Genomic DNA, 15,089 nt, shown 5'->3' with positions numbered 1-15,089 from the left:
AGGTTCATCTCTGCTGGTGTGCTGGCTTTTTCTTTGAAGGAGATCGGAAGATGTCTTTTCGGTTAAAGGTGTTTGTATGGATATTACCTTTTACTTTTATTTACCACTAAATAATACCTTGATACCTTTATATATATATATATTTATATATATATATTTATTAACTTTTACTTTTATATATCGTTAAATTATACCTTTAGTAAACAACTCCCCATTTGTAAAATAAAAAAATAAAAAAGTAAAAAAACCCACTGAACTACTAATCTGAACTTGTACTGCAAATATTTGATTTCTAACCAGAAGAGACACACTGTTATTTTCTTACAAAATGACATTTATTTATTTTGAAAATACAAAGAAACTTTGGTAGACCTTTTAACTGTATACATTTAAATAAATGTTTTTACTTAATAGAGAATTACAATACAGCATATAAAACACATTACAATGTAACATTGCAACAAGGTACCAAAATGATCATCTGAGCACTGTGAGGAAATATCCAGTTCATCAATAATAATAATAGAAAAACATAAATCAAACTCTGTTTCAACAACGCAGCCATTCTGAAATCTGTGGATTACAGTTTTGCATAGAATGCACAGTACTACATGACAATACTTTTTGTTCTGAAAATGCTTTTTAAGGTTTATTACTCCTGCATATGGGAAAGGGTCAATCAGGGTTTTTATCTTACGCTGGCTATGCATCAAGAGGCAAAAATGAACTGTACTAAATGAGCATTCCAATCATTATGTTATTTTTTTAGGGTAACAGTTTGCCCTGACAAAGTCAAAACTCCAACTGAATTCACCCTAATGTATGTTTCAGAGCAAACGATTACTTGAAATGATGAAACCTATGATTGATGATTGGTTGTCACATTTATGGCCGATATAATGAACAAATAAAAATAAAGTAGGCTTAATTTAACAGGGACAGAGTCATGGAAAACTAGTCACAGCATAATTATACTAAAAGTCATCCTGCTTTTGAATGTGCATGTATACTTTTAGATTATGAATTTGGATGTATACATTCCTTAGAGAATTATTGAACTCTGACAATTTTAATGGATGATAACATAACTTTGCCATTCAGATCAACACAAATCTAAGCCATAAAAAAGCCTTGTAACAAATATAATGAATGTATAACTGTTCTACTTGAGCCTGAATACAAATCTTACATCAATGAAGTGCCCTCTTTTACTTGATCTTGTTGGCGTGTAAACTAATTTATTCATACAGCAAAATAATATGTTCATTTCTTACACAATACTTCTCAGTCCAGTCATATGACAAGCAAAGACATGCAGATTTCTCTCCAGCTTGCTGAAAGGCACTTGGATTGTCCCAAATTGATATACAATCTACTTAATTGCCTTGTCCTCTATGGCAGAGATGATAAACAGACAATAGGCACCATTGTGAGTCCCAGAGGCAGAGTACTGGTGCTGTGAAATACATTGAGGAACATACAGATCTTCAGGATGGAAGCTGGAAGCATACAATTGTTAGGTATATACACATGATGTAATGTAAAGTCCAGTTGTAATTAAAAATGTACAGTATACATGATGAGGACCCTGTGGGCATCCATTGGGACAGATGTCACTGGAGTGAGCCATCCAAAAAGTGAAGGATTTCTGCCAATGTGTATATCTATGGAGGAACATTCAGAACTTCAGGGTGACAGGGTTCTGTTCTGGAAACATACAATTGTTGGGTATATACACCGGATGTCATGAAAAGTCCAGTTGTCAGGAAAAATGTTCTCTATACATAATGAGGACCCTCTGGGCACCCTTTGGGGCAGATGTCACTGGAATGAACCATCCAAGAAGTGAAGGGTCTCTGCCAATATGTATACATTGAGGAACATACAGATCTTCATGGTGGAACGGTTGTTCTCTGGAAGCATAAAATTGTTCGGTACACAGGATGTCATGTAAAGTCCAGTTGTCAGGAAAAGGGTGCTGTGTACATAATGAGGACCCTGTGGGCACCCTTTGGGACAGATGTCACTGGAATGAGCCATCCAAAAAGTGAAGAGTCTCTGCCAATACGTATACATAGAGGAACATACAGATCTTCAGGGTTGGAAGGGTTGTGGAAGCATACAATTGTCGGTTATATACACAGGATGTCATAAAAAGTACATTTTTCTTTAAAAATATGTAGTATACATAATGAGGACCCTGTAGGAATCCGTTGGGAAAGACATCCAAGAAGTGAAAGCTCTCTGACAAAATTTACACATGGAGGAACACAGATCTTCAGGGTGGCAGGGTTGTGTTCTGGAAACATACAATTGTCGGGTATATACACAAGGTGTCAGGAAAAGTCCAGTTTATCAGGAAAATGTGCAGTATACATAATGAGGACCCTGTGGCTATCCATCAGGACAGACATCCAAGAAGGGAAGGGTCTCTGCCAATATGAATTCAGGAAGAGTAGTGCCCTGCCTGTCCTTATACATAGTTCTTTTTGTCATAGTCCCCATTGGAGGTGGGTCTCCTAGAGGCAGAGTATCTGACAGGTGGGGTGAACTGGCCTTTCATGGGGCAGGAGAGGCAGAGGAGCACGCCCCCGAAGAACAGGAGAGCGGTAGCCGCCCAGCCCACGTACAGGGCAGCCCCCATTTCCCTCTTCTTGGAGGATGGGACGTGGGGGTCGTAGAACTCCCGGATGACGATGTTGGCTGTCCAGCAGAGGGGAATGAGGACCAGGAGGCCGGCCAAGATGAAGATGATTCCTCCAGCGAACAATATTCGGCCCTTCACCTTGCTGCCCTGGTAGCAGATCGTGCACTGAGCTCCAACCACGGACACCAGAAGTCCGATCAAGCCCACGATGGATGCCATGACCGTGAGAGCTCGGCCAGCCTGGAGCTCCTTGGGCAAGGCTAGGATGGAGTCGTAGATCTTACATTGCATCTGGCCAGTACTCTGCACCGCACATTGCATCCATAGACCTTCCCAGATGACCTGAGCCACCACGATGTTCTGTTCTATGAAGGCGGACACCTGCCACATGGGGAGGGCACAGGTCAGGATCACCCCGACCCAGCCGATGATGCTGATGGACATCCCGAATATCTCCAGAGCGATGGAGCCCATGATGATGTGATGATGATAGTCAGAGCCGGGACCGGTCCTCCTCCAATCACTCCGCACTCTCTCTGCACAGCGGACAGCAATCTGACTTCAAACTCCCGCATCTCCCAATAAGTAGTGCTCCGAGCCCCGCTCCTCCTCCCCACAGGGAAACGCAGCCAGCCAATCACCAGCTGCAGCATCCCGCCTCCACCAATGACAAGCCGGGGGATGACAGCTGAGTGACGAGTAGTGGAAGGCGCTGGAGGGGAGCGAGGAGCACCTGCTGGAGGAAGGAGGACAGCCCCTCTAACTAAAGGAAAACACATTGCAAGACACAACAGAAGAAAGGAAAAGAGTGGCAGAGCTGGACATGTGTCAGCACAGCATGACTGTTCTCTTCCTTCTGGAATCTCACAGGAAGGGAGATGGCAGCACAATAAACATTCAATGACAGATCCAATACAACAGGAGAGATCCAATACAATAGCAAGATCCAGTACAATAGGAGAGATCCAAAACAACAGGAGAGATCCAATAAAGCAGGGGAGATCCAATACAATAGGAGAGATCAATACAATAGGAAGATCCAATACAATAGGAGAGATCCAGTACAACAGGAGAGATCCAATACAATAGGAGAGATCAGTACAATAGGAGAGATCCAATGCAACAGGAGAGATCCAATACAGTAGGAAGATCCAGTACTATAGGAGAGATCCAATGCAACAGGAGACATCCAGTACAACAGGAAAGATCCAGTACAATAGGAAGCTCCAATACAATAGGAGAGAGCCAATACAACAGGAGAGATCCAATACAACAGGAGACATCCAGTACAACAGAAGAGATCCAATACAACAGAAGAGATCCAGTACAATAGGAGAGATCCAGTACAATAGGAGAGATCCAGTACAATAGGAGAGATCCAATACAATAGGAGAGATCCAGCACCCAATACATCTACATTATTGGGAAAGTGACAGATATCCATTCATTCTTCCTAAACCATCCTGTTTAATGTCGCTGATTGTGTTAATGTAAGTATACTCTAAATATTCTAACCAAATGAAAAACAGAGTAAAAACATACACAAATCCAATATACTGCTATAATAGCATCAGCTACTATGATAGAAAAATAATGGTTATAGTTTCGTCACTATTTTGGACGGGATGCCTCCAGAGCAATAGAAAAGAATAGACAAAAAATGTTAGAGGGTGGGGCCAAAAGCCCTTGCGGATAATCAACCACGGTATACTATAATAAATTGTAAACTTTATTGTTGTATCAAAAGATGTGTTAAAATTCCACTAAATGTAACATAATACATATGAGGAATATTACCCTGTCAAAACCCATCATCTAATCACCTCTACCCAATCATAGATCCAGGCTGATGTATCTCTTTTAACCACTTGCAAATGATAATTGCGCAGTTGTGCTACACTACCCAAACTACATTTTTATCATTTTTTGAGACAGATAGAGCTTTCTTTTGGTGGTATTTAACCAGTTCAGCCCCGGAAGATTTGGCTGCTGAATGACCAGGTCATTTTTTGCGATTCGGCACTGCATCAATTTAACTGATAATTGTGCGGTCATGCGACGTTGTACCTAAACAAAATTGACGTCCTTTTTTTCCCCACAACTAGAGCTTTCTTTTGGTGGTATTTGATCATCTCTGTGGTTTTTATTTTTTGTGCTATAAACAAAAAAAAGAGCGACAATTTTGAAAAAAAAACACAATATTTTGTACTTTTTGCTATAATAAATATCCCCATTTTTTTTTTTAAAAAAGCAAATTTTATCTCAGTTTAGGCCGATATGTATTCTTCTACATATTTTTGGTAATAAAAATCGCAATAAGCGTATATTGATTGGTTTGCGCAAACGTTATAGTGTCTACATAACAGAGGATAGATTTATAGCATTTTTATTTTTTTTATTTTTTTTTTGCTAGTAATGGCGGCGATCTGCGATTTTTATTGTGACTGCAACATTATGGCGGACACATCGGACAATTTTGACACATTTTTGGAACCATTGGCATTTATACAGCGATCAGTGCTATAAATATGCATTGATTACTGTAAAAATGTCACTGGCAGTGAAGGGGTTAACACTATAAAGAGAAAGGAGGTTTCCACCATGTCAAAATGAACAATGTAGTGGCCACATCCCTGGAATATGTAGAACAAAAGAAATATTCCCCCTTAAATGGGACTTTAAAGGCCACAGACACTGAAGTACGTAGAAACTGGATTTATTGTTACATAAAAAAGATTATTCCAGATCAAACAAATGGTCAAACATTAAAAGACGTCTAGCGTCTATTGCTGTATACATATAAAAAACATGACAAAAAGCAAGATACAACAGTACATATAAAATGACACTAGTACTCTCCAGTGGATGGTAATCCCTGGTACCCGACGCGTTACCAGTTTGACACCTTCACCAGGGGTAGAGATAAGTGTGGTCATAAATTTTTTTTTTTATTCTTTTATTTAAAATTTCACAAGTAAAATACATAGAAAACATAAATCCAAAAAATATGTAAAAAATAAAATAACATAACATTTGTACAAAATATAGTTTAGAAGTACATTTTCAAAGTTTTACAATATTTACATAACCCTCCCACTTCCCTCCCAAAGACCCACCCACAAACCCAAAACCCCAAAAAGTACATAACAACAATAAAGATAACACGAAAATTTCACAACAACAACAAAAAAGATAACAAGAACATTAGCGAAAAAACATCAAGCTATCCCTATTATATACTGTCCCTCCACCCTATCCCTAAACAAACAAAAACCATGGGCCACGAGCTGAATTATAAAAATAGACAAGCAGAGGGAAAGACCCAAAAACAGGATGGGAATACTAATACTAGTCCTTCCACGATCATTCATGATTAACATTGGGGCCTAAAGTATATAGGCACTTATGTGAAAGAAAATATAAATGAGATAAGGTACACAATATATCTATTCACCGGTATATGCTCTGCAGAAGGTCGGGACGGGAGCTAGCTAGAGCCTTCAATGAAGCTCCAAAATCAGTGGGTAACACCAGACAGTCCCTGTCTTCATGCATGCACTCTGTGTCAAGTATGGCAGTAGTTAGAGAGGTTCGTACCTATCCATATTAACTGCAAATACAGCTCATAAGATGCCTATAAGAGCCCAAAAAGAAAAATTACATATATTTGTGATCGTGTTATTATATATGGCGTCTCCCCTCCCTTTGCAATGCCTACCTAATTAGTGGCCCAGGGGTCTATTTATAGGGGTTAACACTAGGGGGCGATCAAGGGGTTAACTGTGTTCCCTGCTACGTGTTCTAACTGATGGGGGGATGGGACTTGCTAAGGGAAGAGATAGATCGGTGTTCATACTCTGTATGAACACACGATCTGTCTCTTCTCCCCTCAGAGAACCGGGATCTCTGTATTTACACACAGAGATCCCAGTTCTCATCGTGTCACGAATGATCGCGGGAACCTGGCGTTCATCGCAACCGCCGGGCACTCGCATCGGCTCCGGGGGCGAGCAGTGGGCGCACGCACCCCTAGTGGCCACAAAAAGAAGCAACGTAACATGATGGCGATTTGCGCAGCCGAGCCATGTTGCCGCAGTAAAACTGCGGCGGCTGGTCGGCAAGGGGTTAATCACCACTGGGTTTTTTATTTTTTGCTACACAAACAAACAAAAAAAAGATAGAAAATTTTGAAAAAAAAAGTTTCTCAGTTTCTGTTATAACATTTTGTAAATATGTAATTTTTCTCCTTCACTGATGTGCGCTGGCGAGGTGGCACTGAAGGGCACTGGTATGCTGCACTGATAAGCACTGATAGGCTGCACTGATGGGCAATGATAGGCGACATTGATAGGTGGCACTGATAGGTAGAATTGATGTGCACTGATAGGTAGCACTGATGGGCACTGGTAGGCAGCACTGATAGGCCACACTGATAGGTGGCACTGATGGGCACTAATAGGCAGCACAGATGATGACTGATGGGGCAATGATAGGTGGCACTGATAGGCACTGACAGGCATCACTGGTGGGCACTGATTTCCAGCACTGGAGGGCACTGATTGACAGCACTAATTGACAGCACTGTTGGGGCTGCACTGATTATCACTGTAGATGTCCCCTGTGTGGTTTTGCCGGTTATCGGAATGCCGATAACCTGCAAAAAATCCTGTTTACACAGTGATCAGCTGTGATCGGGCACAGCTGGTCACATGGTAAAGAGCTGCTGTGACTGGCTCTTTATCCTGATCTGTGATCAGCTGTGTCCGAAGGACACGCAGGGGGCGTGCAGGAAGCGTGATCATGGGAGCGCGTCATATGACACCCTACTGGCAATGTGCCAGCGTGCTGTAACCGTCATTCGACTATAGCGTGGTTGTGAAGGGGTTAAAGTCCTCCCTCAGGCTGCATTTACACTTAAAGAGTATGTAAACCCAACATGTCATATTCCTGATATGTGCCTGCTGTACCATGTACTTGTATGAAAAACTATCCTGTTCTCTTTGTATTGCTTCCTTTGTGTGAAATCCCTGGTGATCCTGCCAGTCCCTCTGCTTTCCTATTAAAAACTGACCACACTAAGCAGAAGAACACAGCATGGTCAGGGGAAAATAATGTATTCGTAATGTTTTTGTTCTATCTACACACAAATGTTTTGCCTTTCATTTCTATTTTAAACTGAATGGGTTATTTTAGAAGGTGATCGTTTACAATCACTTTAAACTGGAGGTCTGGCCGTTTTTTTTCATTTTAGATAAAATTACCCCTGTTATAGTCACTGCTCGTTCTTTCACAATTAGCTATCTTCAAAATTGTTTCATTAGTTGTACAGCATTGATTACTTACTTACCATCCTGACTGTGGGCATGTGAAGCCCGCTGGATCTTCCGGGATTAGGTGCACACTGGCTACCCAGCATTCACCTCCCGATCTCGCGCATGTGCAGTGTGAAGGAAGCGCGCCCCACTGCATGTACAGGTACTACATTCCCTATTTAAAATGGCGCAGATCTCTGCCTAGCATTGCGTCATTTCCATTTTTGAAATAACGCGATGCTAGCAGTGGTGAATGCCAAATAATTGCTGGAATTGATGACCCAGCAATCCCAGGAGCCGATGCACAGGTGGAAATGATGCACCTCGCCACGACGAGGTTAGGACAGAAGTAGGACAGAAGTACACCTTCAAAATACTAGAAAAGGTACAAAACAAATAGAAAAAAAAAAAAAAAAAAAACGATATCCAAAAATTGAGGGGGGTGGCCTATTTTTTCAAGACCTAGTTGTATTTTTGCCTGGAACTCCGCCAGTGGCGGCCCGTCCATTAGGGACACCCGGGCACCGCCCCCTCCCTCCACTCCACCCCATATGGTAATGGATAGATTCATGCATAGTACCCTGTTTCCCTGAAAATAAGACCTAGCGTGATTGTCAGTGATGGCTGCAATATAAGCCCTACCCCCCAAATAAGCCCTACCCTGTTTCCCCAAAAATTAGCCCTACCCTGACAATAAGACCTACAAGGACTTTAACTAGGGCTTATTTGGGGGGTGGGGCTTATATTGCAGCCATCACTGACAATCACGCTAGGTCTTATTTTCGGGGAAACAGGGTATGAATCTATCCACGCCCGTCGTGGCCACCCCCTATTCATGCGTCCGGCCGCTTTCAGGGCACTGGGCGCATGAATTACAGCGGCATTATTTTTTTCTTGAAGCACCTGATTGGAGCCAGAGGCTCTAATAGGCTTCAAAATCAGGTGGACTCGGGAAGCAGAGGATACGCTCTGATCCCACCCAAGTGTGTTACAACAGCGAATGAATATTCGCTCTTGAAACACTAAACCTCAATCCGGCCAATCAGAAGCAGGTGTTTGACCCGTTTTCCGATTGGCTAAAAAGAGAAGACTCCCGTTTGGCCGCCGAGGAGGAGGGAGGACACGGAAGTTGCCGTGATGACCCAGAGAACGAGAGGCCGCAGGAGAACAGCGGGAGAATGGGAGGCTGCTGAGCAAGGGGAGCCACTGGTGATGGGGTAAGTGCTACTGACCGACTGACCGACCGACCCGGAACTCCAAAAAAAACATTTCCACCGGCCACCACTGAACTCCACTTTAAGAGCCGGTTCACATATGTCCGGCCAAAAAAAAAAAACTGACAGTTCGCTGTACCAACACAAGTGATGTTAGTGTGGCGAGCTTCCCCGCTGTGCCTTTGTATTCTGACGGGGGGACCACCTCCTCACCAAAACACAGCTGATCAGCGCTCACAGCCATTGACTGTGAGTGCTGATTGGCTGCTGCTTTTCTAGCCAGACCATTCAGCAGAAGCCAGTTGTGAGACCAGCTTCTGTCGGACAGGTAGCTGTACACACTAAAGCCCGCTGTCGGCTGATGTCACAGAGCCAGTCCAATCTCTGAAAAATCCCAACCATATGGTCAGAATCCACCAAGAAGCTTGGACCAGCACCTGGCTCAGCCTTTCAGCGATGCACTGAAAGTCTGAGACAGCCACTCCCACCCCTCCACAGCCCAGTGGGGAGAGCAGAGAGCCACAGACAGTCACGGCTCTCTGCTCAGTGCGGAGGGGGAGAACTGAGCAACCAGCGGTGTTCGATTGCTCAGTTTTCACTGCAGAGCCAGTAGGGGACAAATGCAGTATCACAAGTTTTTTTTTTGCAAAGCCCATATTTAATGTGATGGATGTTTTGCATTCGCATTGCAAAACATCCTTTCTCAGCAAAGCAAGCCGGGGACACCGAGAGCTTGACCCGAAAGTGACATCAGAGACGTCGCTTTCCGGGTCACAAGAAGAAGGGGAGGGGAGCGAACGTGTGTCCACTCTTCTCCTTCGCCTCTACCCCCCAGATCCCGGCATGGAGATCCTGGGCTCGCCGATGGGCAAGAGGAGCCTGGCAAGCATATCGGGATGCGGCGGTGGGGCGCCGGTACCGGGGTGTGTGCGAGCGATTGGGCGGCAGTGGAGCCACCTAAATGCTCTCACCTGACAGTCTGCCCGTCAGTTCACACACAATCCCGATGGCTGCAGCCACTGGATTGTGTGTAATACTCCCCACTGTTAGGTCCGTACGACGTACGGACCTGGCGGCAAAAGGGTTTTCCCATCAGTTTTAGAGAGTTGTGAATATGAGCTTTAGCACAGTTGCAATGGGATTGTGTTTACAGCCTTTAATGCTCAGGATGTTGCAGCCAGCGTAGCTTGTAAAGGCAGCGAAGATTGGCAACATAGATGGTTGGAAGGGTAAGTATTAACCCTTTTTTGGTAGGCATGCCTTTGGTTTTGGGTTTTAAAATAGTGACCATTTTAACAGGAACAATAGGATGAAAGTCTTGTGTGTGTGAATTTGATGTTTCTGGCAGATTTCCTATTAAACTGGAAATCCAAACTTGCAACTTATGCTCCCTACACACACTTGGAATTTCTGTCGGAAAAACCTCGGATGGTTTTTCCGATGGAATTCCGCTCAAGCTTGCCTTGCATAAACATGGTCACATAAAAGTTCTCTGAAAGTTCTCTGGAATTTTGCGTGTCGGAATTGCTACAGACAATCAGAGTTTCCAATAGGAACTTTTTCTATCGGAAAAATAGAGAACCTGCTCTCAATCTTTTGCTGGCGGAAATTCCACCAGCAAAAGTCCGATGGAGCATACACACGGTCGAAATTTCTGACCAAAAGCTCACATTGGACTTTTGCTGGCGAAATTTCCGATCGTGTGTATGGGGCATTAGTTGTATGGCCAGGAAGACAGACACCTTTATATGTTGTAGTTTTCATTCAAGGGGGCACAGCCCTTTTCTGTGGTCATATGAAAGATCCATGGCCATACACTAGTCAAATTTTATTGGAAAATTAGCTTTTTTTGATTTTCTAATGGTTGATGGTGGTTAAATCAATGGTTTCCTTTGTCTACATGAGAAAAAAATTTGAAGGAGCAGGATGGAAAGGTTTTCTCGAACACACAAATTTCTAACTCTGTATGTCATTTTTGTTCTGGAAATTCCAAGAATCATACCAAGATCCAGTGTTCAAAGCAAATGAAATCTCGGATGACATTCATCAAGTCTCTGCTGATGTTATTGAATGAGGTTTTTCGTACAAATGTTTGTTCAAAAATCTACAAGTGTATGGCCAAGCTTAAGACCCCATACACACTATACAACTTTTGTTATCTGATTTCCTTTAGATTTACCAAAACCATGTGGTGCAAGGGCCTGCCTGATTGCATACAAATTGATACTCTTAAGCCCCATACACACTATTAGATTGTCTGCAGATTGTTGTCTTCAGATTTACCAAACCATGTAGTGCAAGGGCCTGCCTGATTGCAAACATATTGAAACTCTAAAGCCTACACGGTCAGAATATTGGACACATTTTTGTCAGTTTTTTGTTTGATGCTAGTCACAAATAGAAAGTGAAGAGGGTACTAACCATCAGAAAATTTTCTGACAACAGAATTCAACGTCAGAAGTGACGTAATGTGTTGAATTGTTTAGTATGTGTTCTTTCATTTCTGAGCATGCCTAGTCTTGCTCTTCAAATTTTATTTTGTCAGAAAACAGTACTAATGAAAAGAAAATCGGATGTTGTGGTCACATCAGACGAAAATTTTCAAGCCTGCACATCCAGTTTTTGTCTGCCGAAGTCGTAATCGGCAGTCAAAAGCAGCATATTAGCGATCAGAAAATCGGCAGATCGTTCATCGGACGAAATTTATCTTCAGATTTTCTGACCGTGTGTACGGGCCTTTAAGGTTTGACCTCATATTATATGGTTTTGGTAAATCTGAAGACAAAAATCTGCAGACAATCTAATAGTGTATATGGGGCTTTAGGCCTCATACACACGGTACGAAAATCAGAAGGGAAAAGTAAGACGAGCTGTCTGCGGATTTTCGGATCGTTAGTACGGTGCATTTGACAGACGATTTGACTTTTACATCAGGCAAAAACTGGATGTGCACGCTATAAAATTTTTGGCGGATGTGAACTCAACGTCTGATTTTTGGATGCTCAGTACAGAAATCGTCACACAAAAGTCGAAAGTACAAACATACATGATCGGAATCAAGGAACGAGCCGAAAGAGTTCGGTCTTGTAAACCTCTTTTCGTAATCTAGAATTAACATTCGTGATGCGGCAGCTGATGAAATGTCGAAATGCAGCACACATTCTCTTCTTCTTTAATGGGGTAATAATGAAGCTGCTTTGCTGGTGATGCTGATGGAGTTATGTCAAACATATTTTAAAAGGCTTTCGTTTTGTACTATCTGAAAATCGCAAATCAACGCTCAACAAACTTCTACTAACATGAAATTAGCAGAAGGGGCCCAAAGGGTGGCGCTTGAGAAATTAACTTCCTCTTTATACTCTCATAGTACGTCACTACGTTCGTGTTTTTCAAACGACAATTTGCGGATAGTAAAGCCCCATACACACTATTAGATTTTCTGCAGATTTTTGTCTTCAGATTTACCAAAACCATATAATATGAGGTCAAACCTTAAGAGTTTCAATTTGTATGCAATCAGGCAGGCCCTTGCACTACGTGGTTTTGGTAAATCTGAAGACAAAAATCTACAGAAAATCTAATAGTGTGTATGGGGCTTTATGGTTTGACCTCATAATATATGATTTAGGTAAATCTAAAGGAAAAAATCTACAGAAAATTGTATAGTGTGTATCCAGCTGAACTTTAATGTGTCTGGTTATCTGGGTGATAAGAATCCCATGGGCAGATTACTGAAGCACAGATAGGAGTACTGTAAAGCATAAAACATTTACCCTTTCCTGCTGCTGTAGATCATTCATGTACCCAGCAATTTGGATATTTTATATTACAAAGGGTGGAGGGTGGCTCATTCAGTTCTGGAAGGAGTGACTCATTACATTTCCGGAGAGATTTTAAAGTAGGAAACAAATAGAAATCGCAGATTATCTCAGATTATGCACTAAGTACGGTGTTCACATGTGGTATGTACAATGTTTCAACAGCAAGCCTATCACCTTTGAGACAAGATCACTGTATTATTGAGGGTGAAACAATATTAACTATATAGAAATTCTACCAGTAGTGGACAGTGAAAAACAAAAAGCTTTGTCATGTTTTTTGCACATGTATGTATGCTTTAATATGGCTGTGCCCTTTGTGAATTTAGAATTAGATTGTAAACTCCTGATTGAATATATAATATGTAAAGTGCTGTGTAAATTATTGAATCATTTTCTACCAGGTTCTATCCACATGGAGTTTGTATGTTCTCTTTCTGCAAATACAGTTACTATATCTAAATGCCATGCAAACTGTGTTATGCAGCGTACTCAGGAGCGGACTTTTCTATCAGACTGGTCCGACGGACCGAGTCCGGCGGACAATCCGATCGTGTGTGGGCTTCATCGCACCTTCAGCGGACTTTTCCAGTCAAAAATCTGACGGACTTTAGATTTGAAACATTCTTCAAATCTTTCCGACGGACTCGAGTCCGATCGAAAAATCCTCTCGTCTGTATGCTAGTCTGATGGACGAAAACCCACGCTAGGGCAGCTATTGGCTACTGGCTATGAACTTCCTTATTTTAGTCCGGTGTACGAATCCGTCGGACTTTGGTGTGATCGTGTGTAGGCAAGTCCGTTTGTTCAAAAGTCCGTCGGAAGTCCGTCAGAAGTCCGTCAAAAGTCCGTCGGAAAGTCCGTCAGACCAGTCCGGTCGAAAAGTCCGCCCGTGTGTACGCGGCCTTATAGGGCGTACACACGGTCGGACTTTGTTCGGACATTCCGACAACAAAATCCTAGGATTTTTTCCGACGGATGTTGGCTCAAACTTGTCTTGCATACACACGGTCACACAAAGTTGTCGGAAAATCCGATCGTTCTGAACGCGGTGACGTAAAACACGTACGTCGGGACTATAAACGGGGCAGTGGCCAATAGCTTTCATCTCTTTATTTATTCTGAGCATGCGTGGCACTTTGTCCGTCGGATTTGTGTACACACGATCGGAATTTCCGATAACGGATTTTGTTGTCGGAAAATTTTATCTCCTGCTCTCCAACTTTGTGTGTCAGAAAATCCGATGGAAAATGTCCGATGGAGCCCACACACGGTCGGAATTTCCGACAACACGCTCCGATCGGACATTTTCCATCGGAAAATCCGACCGTGTGTACGGGGCATTAGACAAATAAACAGTGCACTGACATTTATTCTCCTGGTGTCCCAATTCTGTTCACGCTATTTAGGCTGTTATACTGCAGTATCATATTGTCTGGAGTGAATTCTAAAAAAAATAGATTACATATCACAGCATGCTTCCGAGCTCATCATTCTGCCAAATATCATGATATTGAAATGTTATGAAAATGAAAAATGATCACCTCTTGTCTTCACTCCTGGAAAGAAAATAAGTCGTTGTATGTAAGCGGGGATTAGTACCCCTTTTTGGGGAAACCCCTTCTCCGGATGGGTACTAGACATGTGCGATTAGTTTAAATTTGTACGAATTTCCGGAAATTTGTACATTCGTACGAATCCGAAATACGCATTTTTATGCATGCAAATTCTGTACGAAATATGAAATTTTGTTTACGAATTTCGGATCCAAATTCATAATGAACATTCGTAATTGTTACGAAAAGTTAACAAACCTAAAAGTTAAAAACCCAGGAAGTCAGCACAGCACAGGGATGGTGGGAGCCCCTCATAATGATAAATTCATCATAAAGAAAATTCGTAATTGTTACAAAAAGTTAACAAACCTAAAAGTTAAAAACCCAGGAAGTCAGCACAGCACAGGGATGGTGGAAACCCCTCATAATGGGCACAGCGGGTGTACACTCAGACCCGGGAACTCAGCACAGGGATGATGGGAACCCCTCATACTGGACACAGCAGGTGTACAGACCTGGGAGCTCAGCACAGGGATCGTGGG

The 15,089-nt window shown here is 42.4% G+C and overlaps 1 protein-coding gene across 1 annotated transcript; it reads right to left on the bottom strand.

Moving 5' to 3' along the window:
• Positions 1 to 313: 313 nt before the first annotated feature.
• CLDN5 (claudin 5) lies at positions 314 to 3,239 on the bottom strand. Its single transcript, XM_073628952.1, has one exon. The coding sequence runs from the start codon at positions 3,119 to 3,121 to the stop codon at positions 2,474 to 2,476; it is 648 nt and encodes a 215-aa protein (XP_073485053.1). The 5' UTR covers positions 3,122 to 3,239; the 3' UTR covers positions 314 to 2,473.
• Positions 3,240 to 15,089: the final 11,850 nt, after the last annotated feature.

Source organism: Aquarana catesbeiana, linkage group LG01 (assembly GCF_042186555.1).
Source record: "Aquarana catesbeiana isolate 2022-GZ linkage group LG01, ASM4218655v1, whole genome shotgun sequence".
Taxonomy (NCBI): domain Eukaryota; kingdom Metazoa; phylum Chordata; class Amphibia; order Anura; family Ranidae; genus Aquarana; species Aquarana catesbeiana.
This window is presented reverse-complemented; position numbering and strand designations above follow the sequence as displayed.

Coding starts and splice junctions, on each gene's coding strand:
- CLDN5 (XM_073628952.1), bottom strand. CDS start 3,121: ATGGGCTCCATCGCTCTGGAGATATTCGGGATGTCCATCAGCATCATC.